We start from the raw sequence: 14,470 nt of genomic DNA, 5'->3' as shown, positions 1-14,470 counted from the left end.
CACTGCTATAAGGATGGAGGGGTGGATTTGGGGTGAGCTCTAAGGGGAGGAATAGGGGCTGCCAGGATCTAAGCAAAGTTGGAAAGCAATATGAGGAGTAGAGGCAGCCCCTATTTTCCACATTCCCTTCTCTTGAAGTTTTGCATCAGTAGCTCTTTGGGGATTGGAATGAGCAGTCGACATCCAACTTTGGAGATTCATGACACTTTAACGGTAAGTGGGATTCAAGGGCAAAGGGGGTTATTGGGTTGTTGTTTTTATTTTTATTATGTATTTTGTGGTTTTCTATCTTGATTTTATTCTGTGAACCGCCCCGAGACCCCCGGGTATAGGGCAGTATATAAATAAAATAAATAAATAATAAAAATTCGCCATACAAATTTCTTGCGGCTTTGGAATGGCTAGAAATAAAACTGTAATCACGACGTCAAAAGAAAAGAAAGATAGGCTTTATTTGTGAGTTTCTGTAACACAATACAAAAAGATTGTAGAGCTATTCCAACACCATACCAAACCTATTCTACAGCAAGGTATTTGTGTTGCTCAAATTCCAAAAAAACCACACCCCACAACCCCAATTCAATTTTTGTCTTTTATATTTGCATGGTCCAACAAAGATTACACACCTTTAGTATGTGTAAAGTAGCAGGATGCCAAGGGCTGAAACAAGCTATGGCAATGCCTTTTGATGGAGAGTTGCTTAAATAACATTGAGTAAAACAAAGTAGGGCATATTTCAATTTCAGTGCCCCAGGAATACATAGTGGCGAAAAAGAAAAGCTTTTACATCAGTAGTTGTTTTCAGTTCCATTTGTTGGATCATAGTCACAATAGTTCTTTGAATTTAACAGATCTAGTACTGGAAACCCAGCATATTGTACAAAGGTTGAGAACCAATAGCAGAACATTTTACTAACATGCTCAGCAGTGGTAACCTAAAAGACCTAACTTATTACTTATCAGCTTTAGGTTTCAGATGTACCATGGAGATGAAATGAGATGTTGCAAACTAAACAAAACATAAACGATTAGACTTAATACATCTTTCTCTGTCCCCATTATGGCTAGAAATAATCTAGCAATGGAACGTTAAATTGTCTACATTGAGAGGGGGCAGGGGAAAGAGAAAGAAATATTTCTTTGCAATTTTTATCTTTCAATGACACTTCAGCTATAAATTGGCTCACACAAAATGTTCCTTTGGAACAGAAAGATGACACTTCTAGGGTGAAAACATTAGTTGAAACTGTTGATGGGAAATAAATTGATTTATTTCTTTTTAATACTGTTTCTTGTTATGAACATCATCCCTTGCATTAACATTAAGTCAGGTTTTTTAAAAAAAAATCTGAATAATTTCAACAGTTTACACACTACTTTAAGATTACTTTCCTAGCCTATCTCTGGTGGAGAAACTGACATTATCTAAATATTTTTTCTTCATAAAAAACAGTGCTTCTAAAGCAGACATAATGGGGGGGAGGCATTGACAAAACTACAAGGGTCAAAAATATTATATTTCTGCACTGTTATTCTAAAGCACTAGAAAACATAACTACATTATTTTAAAATAGAGATAATGAAATGTGGGGTATATGTGCCAAGATATTAGCAATGCAAAAGACCAGCTTAAGCATATTTTCCCTAAATCAATTACAAAAAGAAAAGGTACCTTTTTAACAAGTACGCACAAAGATTGATCAAACATTGTTCTTATTCCATGTTACAAATGCTACTTGTTTATAAAACTGAAACCTTCTCTTGCATTTAAAATGTACAGCATACACTACGTTTTGCCTTTTCTCTTACCCACTCATTCAATCCATTTAAACAAAAATAAACCATCTAATGCACATGTTTATGGAACAATTGCTGATATGTTATGCATTATTACTTGCATAGAGCAGAAACTTTACTCGGAATTGCTAACCGTGAGTCTCAATCGTGCCCATCGTTTGGCAAGCGCCGGTGCCAAAAATCACATTTTGTGGCACATAACCTTTAGCCATATTTATCCAGGAATTCCCAGACATTCCAAACAACTCCTGTATTATACTTCCATTACCAGCAATGGAGTAAGTGTTTTGCCTTGGCTTTCCCAAATCAATCCAGCACTGTAATCGGATATGCTCTAAGACCGCATCTTTCCTTGTACGTGGAAAGAAAAACCAGCAACACATTGGTTTCTTTTCTTTTCCAGAGTAACTAGTAACTCAGATGATGTGGCTAAGTGAGTATTTGGTAGGTTGTACAGTCTTGGCTGCATGTCAACTATGCAAGCTGAGCTAGTGAAAAGAAAATTGCCGTCCATTGTAGGAACAACAACACAGCTGGCACAAGAATCGTTCTCAAGCTTGTACCTTTGAGCCAGTACAGGTTTGGCATTTCATTCTCTAAACATTAATTGCAATGGAAAAACTGACAGGGTCTTCCAAGCCTGGCATCTATCCATCTGCCATGAGTGTATACAAACCATAGTTTGTTTCTCCTGGTTTAATGTACAGCAAAATGTTTACTGAATGCAGATGGTGAAGTAGAAGAAAAGGGATCACTAGATCCTAGTTCTCCGTAAGAGCTCTGCTATGCTCCAGAATGTGCCTCCGGTGTCATTCGCTGCTTTCGTCTTTCTCTGAAGATGCAGGACTATCGCGAACAGGCAGCAGGTCATAATGAGAGGGGATGTGGCTGTTTTTTGGCAGATCGTAAAGATCTTGACTGAAAGGTCCCTTGTTATTAAACGTTCCCTGGATAACGCTGACTGTAGGTTCTGCAATAATAAAAACATACAAACACATTGGTGCTCCGATATTGGATGAACAATCACAACGTTTAATGAAAATTAACGTAGTAGTCCCATTGTGGTTTTCTGTACTTTAAAAGCCTTCAGTATTTCTGATACAGCATCAAACAATCTTCAGTCACATTAAAGAAGACTGTGAAATAACTGTAACTCAGTATATTCATGAAAATGCAAGTTAACTACAAAATTAAACATACCCTAGTATGTACTGTATATGGATGAAGGGCAAGGGGCTAGAATTATTTTTACTAAATAAAGACATGAATGAAATACTGTTTTTCATATGTTCATCTATTACGCATTGTGAGCTTATGCCTGGTTTTCAGTTCAGCCACACTTTGTAAAATACGTATTATTTTTAACTTGAGAAACGCTTCCAGGATGTGCATTTGTGTGTATAATGATGGCAAAACACTCTGTCAGGACTCACCAACTTCATAGACATTCTTGTTGGTGGAAGCAGAGTTACTAATTTCTGCATAGGCAGAATCCCTTCGTGCTGGAGACTTCATTTCAACATATCCACATTCTGTATGTTTTGGTGTCAGTGCTGGCGGGTCTTTAATAGTGGCATAAGGATTTTCAGAACTGCTTAAGGAGCAGTTACTTAAATTGTATTCAGAATTCTTTACTAGATCTGAGAAAACAGGAAAAAAATGTTTTAATTGTTCTCTTCAAAGAATAATATATTTTAATGACAAAATTAAGCAAAACGCATATGATCTTTAAAAATTAAACGATCTTTTTGCTTTTTGGCAAGTCTCCTTTGACATTTTTGGATTTCATATTTTAACACAGTGAAACAAACTAATGAACAAAATGATATCCACAACGCTCCTTTTCAAGTAAGTTAGAGTTAGACTCTAACCCAGTCTATTGTGGAGCTCCAGGTGAGCTCACATGCAGGACTGATCAGGCCCACGGGCTGCTTAGCTTCAACAAGGCTGCAACATAAGATGCCCCAAGACCATTATCTGAGCTCCAATATATTTAGATCTGTAAGAAAACTCACCTTTCAGAGATTTCCCTGTACAGCCTCTATCGATTCCAAAAGCTCCTGTAAAATATTGAGAGGCACGACAGCATTAAATTGGGATAAAAACAGCAGCCTTAAATTCCCAAAACAGACATTTTAAAAATCTATTGCAATTTAGTCTTTTCATTTTTAATGCACAAGTTTGTCGGACATTGTTGCCACCCTAAGGTCTGTATAACTGCATATATTAAGAGCCTGCATTAATCTGCCTATATATCATAGTTAAATTCCCAGAAGCCATACTCTTGGGGAGATAGCTGGAAAACATCACCATATTCTCTTTGCAAAGAGAGATGGAAATGACGCATGTTGTCTTCCCCCCATAAAACACAAATTGTGATGCACAAAACTGGCATCACCATCATTATTTTATTTATTTATTTACTTACTTACTTACTTACCAAGCTCATTGAGGTAGCCTCCATGCTTCCAGTCAGCAGGTAGGGTTCCTGTGTAGTCCACAACAGGGCCTCGCTTTCCAGAATCCACATTTTTAAGATTCACAAACAGTTGGTTGTTGTTTGACTGTTTCAAATAAAGACAGAAGGCAGAGAATGAAGATGGCAACTGCTCGGCAACATTTGTCATAGAGAGAGCAACTGTAGTGCAAATAAAAAGATATGGTGTTTTATACATGTAAAGGTACGGTAAAGGATGGTTAAGTCCAGTTAAAGGCGACTATGGGGTTGCAGCGCTCATCTCGCTTTCAGGCTGAGGGAGCCGACGTTTGTCCATGTGGCCAGCATGGGTCATGTGGCCAGCATGACTAAACCGCTTCTGGCGCAACAGGACACCGTGATGGAAACCAGAGCGCATGGAAATGCAATTTACCTTCCCACCGCACCGATACCTATTTATCTACTTGCACTGGTGTGCTTTCGAACTGCTAGGTTGGCAGGAGCTGGGACAGAGCAACAGGAGCTCACCCCATCACGGGGATTCGAACCGCCGACCTTCTGACTGGCAAGTCCAAGAGGCTCCGTGACTTAAACCACAGCACCACCTGTGTCCCCTAACCTTTTATACATGTAACATACCAGGAACAACATTCCTTAAGTATGTAGCTAATCTATATTTTTACCTTTGCCAAAGTCATCCTGTCCATGTTGTTGGCATTCACTTGGTTTGAACACTGCGTTAGAGTGTGATAGCTTGGGTTGGAGAAGTAATGGCTGTTAGCATTGCCACCATTACTGTGAGGCATCGTCTCTGTGAAAGGAATGGAAAAGTGAGTGCTGCCTCATTGCTCATCCTTGGCCTTACGCAACTATGCTGAAGAACAAGCCAACAGTTCACCTAGAATTAAAATACAATATGGATTTATATGATCAATACAGATTGTTCTTCTGTTCCTAAAATGCATCTTCCTCTATATGATACAATCCCACTGCCTTTCAGATTTTGACTGATAGGAATCTCCTGTCTTTCTTGTGTCTCTATATATCTTCTCTTTCTCCTCCAGTTGTCGCTCAAGCTACTTATAGTCTCTCAGCCACTGCTGTCTGCTTGTTTCACCAACCTCTTAAACAGGATACAGACAAAAACGGGTATGTTGTCTTCCCTCTCCAAACCGTTTCTATGAGACAAGCCACACAGAACACTGGTATCCTGCTAGTTTCTCCCTGCTTCACATGCTGGGAGTCAGCCTTGGGGAAATTTACGGCACTTTTTTCACACAGCCCTCCCACTTCCCTGAGTTAAATTTCTCCTTCCTCCTTTAACCACAGTTGAAAGTTTACTGGAAGGAATATTAACTTCAGTTAAGGCTAACCAGCTTTTTCCTTAAGCCAGAATGCAAAATGGTAGAGTGATTCTCTGATAAGCATCTTGATGGGTACAGTCCTTGGCTAGCCATGTTTGACAGCGTCTATTGTAGCCAAAAACCATGGGCAAACTTGGCAAAAACATTTTTTAGAATCATAGAATCATAGGGTTGAAAGGATCATCTAAGTCCAACCCCTGCAATGCAGGAATCCTCCGCCAGTCGTAGGTTTCGAACCCAAAACCCTGGGATTAAGAGCCTCGTGTTCTACTGAGCAACCTAACCCTTGGAGAGACTTGCGCTGAAAGGCGGCATATACGGTAAATAGTTTAATAAACAAAAGTATTTATGTTGTGAACTGCCCTGAGATGTATGGGTATAGAGCGGTATACAAATTTAATAATAAAATAAAATAAAAATAAACAGACAAGGGGTGCTGCTTGTATAGAGTCTTTGCTATAGGCACTGTGTCACTACAGAAATTGCTGACATAGTAAAGTGTTACTAAATACCTGTAAGTGCATGAAAATACACAGCATATGAACTTGATAAAGCTAAAAGAGGATAAACAGTTCTGAAAGTCAGAGAAAACCTGCCGTTTGCTAAAGTATGCACTCAGCATAGACAGGATTAAGCTTTGTATCACTGTGTTCCTACCTGAAATACTGTAGTCTGTATTGATGACCCTCATGGCAGGAGTATAGGTAACTGCAGGCATATTTGTTTCCTTCCCCTTCTGCTTTTGCCTATAAATGATAAATAGTGCTAGCAGGAAGAGGACGACAAGGACAAGAATAATTATGCCCGCGATGGCTCCAATCTGGTAAGAATCAGCAGGGATGGCAGCGCTAGTGCGGCTTAAGCTGTTCAAATTTCCCACTATAATTACTCCAGCTGGGAAAGAAGAAAGACAAGATGCATGTAAGACGTAGTTTTAACTTCAGTGCCTACTCAATATGTTCAATGGGGCTTACTCCATATTAATACACTAAATGTAGTGCCACATCCTCTAAGCAAAAAGTGAACACTCGTTAAATAAAATGCAGACGATTTCCACACAATTTGATGAAGTGCAAGTGCTGCAGAGAAGATCGAGCAAAATGATCCACACAGAAACATGAAGTTTGGGAGCCAAATTACCACTCCACTTTATCAGGCAGCCTAGAATACTGTACATTTCTAGGAGCAGGTAGGAAGGAAGTACCTAAGACTGCAAGTTGAAACATACCTACAACCATTTGTGCATTAACCAGCACTGATATGTTCTGTCACTATTTGTAATGTTCGCAAAGAAGAAGGAAATAACATCGGAGACGTATATTATAGTGGGAGAAAGATATATGCACTAAGTATGTATCAGAGGATCGCCAAAGCATGTGTCATCAGGACGCAACATCATCAAAGTTAGAAGTCGTGTCATTCATTATTCAGATCTAGATACCCCCCACATTACTTTCTCATGCTTGCGCTCTTGGGTTGGGGCAACTGGCTAAAATGTTTCAAACGGCTCTAATTTTGGTTCCTCTGTTTTATTTTTGTTTAGTTGGGGTTGGCAGTTATTTTAATTTGGGTATAACTGTAAACTGTTTAATATTGTTATTGTTGTTGGTTTCTATTGATGTATTGGTTTGTTTGCTTCTTGTAGAGGATATTTTGTTTTTTAATGTTTGATGCTTTGTTGTGTTCTTATATATGTTGTAAGCCGCCTAGAGTGGCTGGGGAAACCCAGCAAGATGGGCGGGATATAAATTTAAAAATATGTACTATTATTATTTATTACAACCAGCAGCGATCAGTAGGGTAGTCTTCCCAAAGCCAAGTGTCACTGGCACTGAGAGTTACTGAGAGACAGGTGAGATGGCAGGGCACAGGTACGCTAGAAGGGGCACGCCAGCAGGATTTTTGGATTAGCTCTGCTGCCATGCTGTATTCTCGGTAACCAGCAGTGGCACTCAACATTGGAAAGTCAGGTGAACAATGCTATGCCCTTGACCACAACTGCCCACAACTCAATCCTATACATGCCTACACAGAAATTAAGTTTCTCTGGACTGCATTCAATTAAGGTTTACTTGGAGCACTGAAATTAATGTACATCGCTAAATTAGGCCCATTAATTCCAGTGGAGCTACTCTGAATAAAGGTAAGGTAAAAAGGTAAAGACCCCTGGGTGGTTCAGTCCAGTCAAAGGTAACTATGGGGTTGCTGCACTCATCTCGCTTTCAAGCCAAGGGAGCCGGCATTTGTCCACAGACAGGTTTCCGGGTCATGTGGCCAGCACGACTAAACTGCTTCTGGCACAATGGAACACCGTGACGGAAGCCTGAGCAAACGGAAACGGCGTTTACCTTCCTGCCGCAGCGGTACCTATTTATCTACTTGCACTGGTGTGCTTTCGAACTGCTGGGTTGGCAAGAACTGGGACAGAGCAATGGGAGCTCACACCGTCGTGTGGATTTGAACCACCGACCTTCTGATCGACAAGCCCGCTGAGTTCAGTGGGAATTATTCTTCCCTGGTAACTGGGTACAGAATTGTGGCCTTAGTTATAGGTAAACCCTGTTAGAACAGCGGGACTTGCATCTGACTGAATATGGATCCGATTGCACTGTTAGGCTGAAGTTCTGATCATACTTGCAATTAAGCAGCGGGACTTGTGTCTGCATAAATATGCAAAGGATTGCACTATAATGGCATGTTGCATCACCCTAGCATGACCACTTGCAGTGTTAGAAACTCCAATTGTTCCAGGCGCATTTTGCGGCAGGGAATTTCATTGGCGCAAATAGTTTCTGAGCTCTGGGCACAGTACTGTGCTTAAGATTTCAGATTAAAACTGCAGAGTGGAAGGAAAGGAGGACCTTTTTCTGCCTCCACGCTTCCACCTACTCTCTGAAGACTGGAGAAGAGACCCTCTTAAGAATATTAGAGGGGTGGGCAGGGGAAGGACTAGACGGTGTGAAAAATGAATCTAAGATTTTAGCTGCAGTTCATTCATTTTTAGCTTTGTATTCTTGACATCACCTTGCCAACAAAGGTCCGTATAGTAAAAGCTATGGTTTTCCCAGTAGTGATGTATGGAAGTGAGAGCTGGACCATAAAGAAGGCTGATCGTCGAAGAATTGATGCTTTTGAATTATGGTGCTGGAGGAGACTCTTGAGAGTCCCATGGACTGCAAGAAGATCAAACCTATCCATTCTTAAGGAAATCAGCCCTGAGTGCTCACTGGAAGGACAGATCCTGAAGCTGAGGCTCCAATACTTTGGCCACCTCATGAGAAGAGAAGACTCCCTGGAAAAGACCCTGATGTTGGGAAAGATGGAGGGCACAAGGAGAAGGGGACGACAGAGGACGAGATGGTTGGATAGTGTCTTCGAAGCTACAAACATGAGTCTGACTAAACTGCGGGAGGCAGTGGAAGACAGAAGTGCCTGGCGTGCTCTGGTCCATGGGGTCACGAAGAGTCGGACACGACTAAACGACTAAACAACAACATTCTTGCTATTTAAGAAGTGCACCTAGACATTCCATTTTTGCACCCATAACCTAGGTTTAAGCTGCCATTTAGCGCCTAGCTTTCATATCTCAGTTTCTAACACTGACCACTTGTCTAATTAGGGTACTCCAGTAGAAGAAATACCCTATTTTTCCCTTCTCATATTTTTATTTCTTTTGGTGGGGACGGGGAAGTTAGGCGTGGCATTTTTGTCATCATTTTGCAATTCTTCTTGCATAAATACCAGCGTTTCAAAGCTCGTTTTTATTTTGGCATTATAGGAAAATATTACCTTGGTCACACCTCGCTCCTTTCCACCCAGGGCTGCAGTAGCAGGTTCCTGTGATGTGGTCACAAGTTGAGTTGTTCAAACAGTCACAAATTTGCCGGCAGCCATATCCATATGTACCTGAGGGGCATTCTGTAAAAAAGAATAACAAAGTATGAACTGCAGCTTCCCACCCCTTTTAGCCTTTTCCAGTTTGTGCTCAGCTGAAATCTCTCAGTGGCGGTAACCATGATTGAGTAAATCAGAACTGTGTGTAACTGAAATCTTTAATTGGTTAGCAATGGAAAATGAGGAGGGAGCACACCATACGATTAAAGAGCATTGCTGCAACACATCAAACAATTCTATCTCCAGGTGTTCTGCAGTTTTCTAGAGAAAGGCCAATGAATAAGGCATTAAATGTATTATGATTTAATGTAATATGCTTATGGAATAAATTGTTTTTATCTTATTTTATTAATGAAGCTTTTAGATGTTCCCAAATTAGAATGTGGCCATCATCTTATATAACACTAGAATTAATTTTCCATTGTTGCTCTTCTGAAAGTCTGGCTTGTGTAGAATTAAAAACTCTACAATTTGCCATTTTCAAACCATTTATAGTTCACTGCAAGAAATCTTGTAGATTTCACAGGCTATCCCTAGGTGGCAGTGTTTCATTGTGCAAGTTCAAAAAAAATCAGCCCCAATCGATGTGTTTAAAATATGTTCACAAATGCATATCAAGTATGATTGAAGCATATAGGCTTAAAGAGGTTCCATTTATTCAGTAACAGAGGGAAGCTGACACTGTGCTTCTTAGAAAGCGCCACTCAAATCCAGAGTGTTAGGCGGCTAAGAAACCAGACAGATGGCAAGCTCACAGAACAAAAACAACTTCTTCAGTTTTTCTTCTGGTGCCACCTATTTTACAAGTTATGCCTAGGTAGATATGTTTTATTCAGATTGAAGTTCAGTCTCCTGGCTATTAACTGTAAACATTTTGTACCCCCAAAATGCACAATTTAAAAGAAAAAAATAGCATAATTATAGCGATTTGCTTCCTTTTTGCGGTGTGTCAAAAAATAATTATTCTCAAAACAATGAAACAAAAGTAACTCTTAGAAAAAGGATGTTAACAGTCACCGGTGGTCTTCTAGAAGTTCTTAAAATCCTGAACACAATCTACTAAGACACTGCTGCAAGGAGCCCTACATACATGCCATACATTTAAAGCACACGACTTTCCCCCCAAAGAGTCTCAGGGGGCTTCTAAAGGGGGCTAGAAATGGTAGCTCTTGTAAGGGGTAAACTACAGTTGCCAGGATTTTTGTGTGCTTTAAATGTATTATCTGATTTAAATGTATGGTGTGCAGATAGGCTGGGTTCCGCTGGAGCAGAAGAAGCCTCCAGCCCAATCTTATACATGTAAGCTCTATTTGCTTTGGTGGTATTTACTTCCCTGTGACTCTGGTTAGGGTTGCAGACTCAAGCATTTCACTATCTATTTTTATTGATTGATTGATTGATTGATTGATTGAATTTATATACCACCCTATACCCAGAGGTCTCAGGGCGGTTCACAGAACAAAATCAAAATATAAACCCACAAAAGACAGTATCACAAAAAACAACAACCCAATCCAATCAACTAAAGGCCTGGTTAAAAAGGAACGTTTTTGCCTGGCGCCTAAAGGTGCATAATGAAGGCACCAGGCGAACTTCCCTGGGGAGAGCATTCCACAGATGGGGAGCCACTGCAGAGAAGGCCCCGTTCTCGTGTTGCCACCCTCTGGACCTATCTACTTTTAGTTTCATTGATTTCAAGGGAGATGGGGGGGGGGGAATAAGCAAAGTCACCAAGGCCCTCCACCAAATCTGTGAACTGAAAGAGCCTCGCAAGGCAAAGTCTTGACTCAACCACTTACTATGCATTCAGTTTCACTTAACTCAATATGTGTAACACCGAGTTGCAAGCCTATACTATGGATGTGTCTTACAGAAAACCTCCACTAGCTGTCAATATGGAATTTTCACAGTCTTGGCTTTGTCCTGAGTATGAAAAACAGCTTTGTAAGATCTAATCCACTTATTAATTTTCCCTTCACTATGTGCAAGGACCTTGTTGCCAACGTACTCTGTTCACAGTGTTTTCCCATGAATCCTGTGCGGCATGTACACTGCCCTGAGATGTGATCACAGTCGGCTCCATTCTGACACTGGCAGATTAATGCACAGTCCTTTCCATAAAACCCCAAAGGACATCCTGTAGGAGAAAGGAAGAGAGAGAAAAAATAAAACACCCTATACTTAAAACTAGCTTTGTGGCTTTTTAATAATATATTGAATGTTACCATAACTGACACACAGAATTTATACTTCCTAATTCATTTGCCAAACAAGATATGAAGCCTGAAAGTGATTATGTGAATAATACTGGTCACATTACTTAGAAAGTAGCGGGATTTACAGTGTAAATTTAGTGGGAAGCAAGACCTACTGAGTTTAAAGATGCTTAGCCCCAGGTAAGCATACATAATACAGTGCTGTGATTCTTACTACTTCCAATGTAATGCCAGTGGGATTTCAAGTAAGAAGAGAAAGGGACGACTTTTCAGTACAGTGGTACCTCAGTTTATCAACTTGATCTGTTCCGGAAGTCTGTTCTTAAACTGAAACCATTCTTAAACCGAGGCGTGCTTTCCCTAATGAGGCTTCCCACCTCCGGTGCCCTTCCACTGTTCGGATTCTGTTCTTAGACTGAGGTAAAGTTCGCAAACTGGGACATTACTTCTGGTTTTCCGGAGTCTGTAAACCGAATTGTTCATAAACAGGACTGTTCTTAAACCGAGGTCCCACTGTAATGCCATTTTTTGGACATACAGTGGTACCTCGGGTTACAGATGCTTCAGGTTACAGACTCCGCTAACCCAGAAATAGTACCTCGGGTTAAGAACTTTGCTTCAGGATGAGAACAGAAATCATGCGGCGGCGGCGGCGGCGTGGCAGCAGCAGGAAGCCCCATTAGCTAGAGTGGTACCTCAGGTTAAGAACAGTTTCAGGTTAAGAACGGACCTCCAGAACAAATTAAGTTCTTAACCTGAGGTACCACTGTATATCTTACAGAGAATTCTGGTGCACAAGACTGAGGAGGGGATCCCACACAAATATTCCATTTCAATCTGAAGACTTATTATTCATAGAGATGCTAGACTCAGCCAATTTCTATTTTGCGCCAGTATGTTCTGTCCCACTTTTGTTATTTGGTGGACTTTTAAAAATTACAGAAATGCACAAAGAATAGCATTTAGATTATACTCATCTTTTCCTAAAATATGCACTTTGTGTGTCTCCTAAAATATACATTTTTGTACATATTTATCTGCTAAATAGCATATTTATGTTCATTTCTTTAGAACTGAAACTGCATTGCAAAATTTGGAGAAGTGCACAATCTGAGTGACAGCGACATTCCTGTCCGCATATAATTAGGCAAATTAGGTCAGTTTGCTTCAAATTGTTGCCCAAGTGAATTCCCCCCCATCCCTAATTACACATAGAGAGATCGTCATTCAAAAACAGCAAGCAAAAAAATCCCGAGCACTGATGGTTCAAGCAGCACAGAGCAACCATGTGGCTCTGCAATAAATACATGGGCTTCTTCCCAGCATTATTGAGAGTCTGTGTGCTTCAAAAAGAGAAGTCATGCCATTATTATAAGCGTGGGTGAAGGGCACTCAGCGGCCAAGATCTTTTGGAAAAATATGCTGACATGCAAAACAATCTTCATTCTCAATGGTGCGAGGGGACTTCCATTTATTTAAATTTATATACTGCTTAATTGCAGAAAAAGGCTTCAAAGCGGTTGACGAGAAAGACAGAGCAGTAGAATTACTACTTTAAAAATCACAACTGTAATTTAAAACATAAAGAAGGGTGATGTACTGGTGGTATTTGACTCCTGCCAAGTTGGCAAATATGTATAGATAAGTACAAATACCTGCTGGAAATATGTGGTGGACTTCTGGGTAACAAAAGCTTTCTGAGAGATGATATATAATGAGATGAAAAAAATGCTTAAAATAACCTTTGTTAAGAAGCCAGAAGCTTTTCTATTAGGAATTACAGGTACCGACATCCGAAAGGAACAGAAAAGACTCTTTATGTATGGAACAACAGCAGCCTGGATGTTACTAGCCCAGAGATAGGAAGAAGACAAAGGCCCTACCAGAGAGGAGTGGCAAATCAAGCTGATGGACTATGCAGAGATGTAAAAACTGACTGGAAAACTCAGAAATCAAGAGAAAAATAACATTATATAAGAATGGGGGAAATTTATAAGTTATTTAGGAGACCACTGTAAGCGGATGGAAACATTAGCAGGATTTTGATCTCACTTGTATTTTAACAATTACCATGGATAATATGGTTTGATATAAAAATTGGAGTATGGAAGAATATGCAATAATAAAATGTTTAAAACGGGACTCCATGGAGGGGGGGTGGGAGGAAGTCCTGAGATTCAGAGGAATCTCTTTTTATGGATATGTTTTTTGATTCTTTGTGTAAAACTTTGTATTCGTAAAACCAAATTAAAATTTCAAAAATAAATAAAATAAAAACATAAACAAGGTTAAAACCACAATAAACTAGACTAAAATAAATGAAAACTCCTACAAGCTTTCTAAACATCTGGGCAGGCTGGTCTTAAATAAGAATGTCTTCAACAAGTCAAAAGGAAAACAGTGAAGATGCCTGGCTGGTATCAATAGGAACAGCAAATGGTCCAAAGGCAAACTGAGCTTGCTGACAGAATGAAATACAGTGGTACCTCAGGTTACATATGCTTCAGGTTACATACGCTTCAGGTTACAGACTCCGCTAACCCAGAAATAGTGCTTCAGGTTAAGAACTTTGCTTCAGGATAAGAACAGAAATCGAGCGGTGGTGGCAGCGGGAGGCCCCATTAGCTAGAGTGGTACCTCAGGTTAAGTACAGTTTCAGGTTAAAAACGGACCTCCGGAACGAATTAAGTTCTTAACCAGAGGTACCACTGTACCTTTATTGAGTTTACAATTGCCACTACTTGCTGTCTTGCCTGTGAACA

The 14,470-nt window shown here is 40.1% G+C and overlaps 1 protein-coding gene across 2 annotated transcripts in view; it reads right to left on the bottom strand.

The window, feature by feature from the left end:
• Window positions 1-429: 429 nt before the first annotated feature.
• MEGF10 (multiple EGF like domains 10) overlaps window positions 430-14,470 on the bottom strand; it is a 115,544-nt gene continuing 101,503 nt past the window's right edge. For both annotated transcript variants that reach the window (XM_083576588.1, XM_083576587.1), the window contains exons 18-25: window positions 11,501-11,629; window positions 9,388-9,516; window positions 6,256-6,492; window positions 4,918-5,045; window positions 4,238-4,361; window positions 3,813-3,857; window positions 3,231-3,437; window positions 430-2,767 (exon numbers count right to left, since the gene is read on the bottom strand). In XM_083576588.1, coding sequence (XP_083432714.1) covers window positions 2,607-2,767; window positions 3,231-3,437; window positions 3,813-3,857; window positions 4,238-4,361; window positions 4,918-5,045; window positions 6,256-6,492; window positions 9,388-9,516; window positions 11,501-11,629 — 1,160 coding nt within the window. In that variant the 3' untranslated portion in view covers window positions 430-2,606. The remainder of the gene's footprint in view (window positions 2,768-3,230; window positions 3,438-3,812; window positions 3,858-4,237; window positions 4,362-4,917; window positions 5,046-6,255; window positions 6,493-9,387; window positions 9,517-11,500; window positions 11,630-14,470) is intronic.

This window comes from Podarcis filfolensis, assembly GCF_964270895.1.
Source record: "Podarcis filfolensis genome assembly, chromosome: 11".
Taxonomy (NCBI): Eukaryota; Metazoa; Chordata; class Lepidosauria; order Squamata; family Lacertidae; genus Podarcis; species Podarcis filfolensis.
Note: the sequence above shows the minus strand (reverse complement) of the source record. Positions and strands in the feature narration are given on the sequence as shown.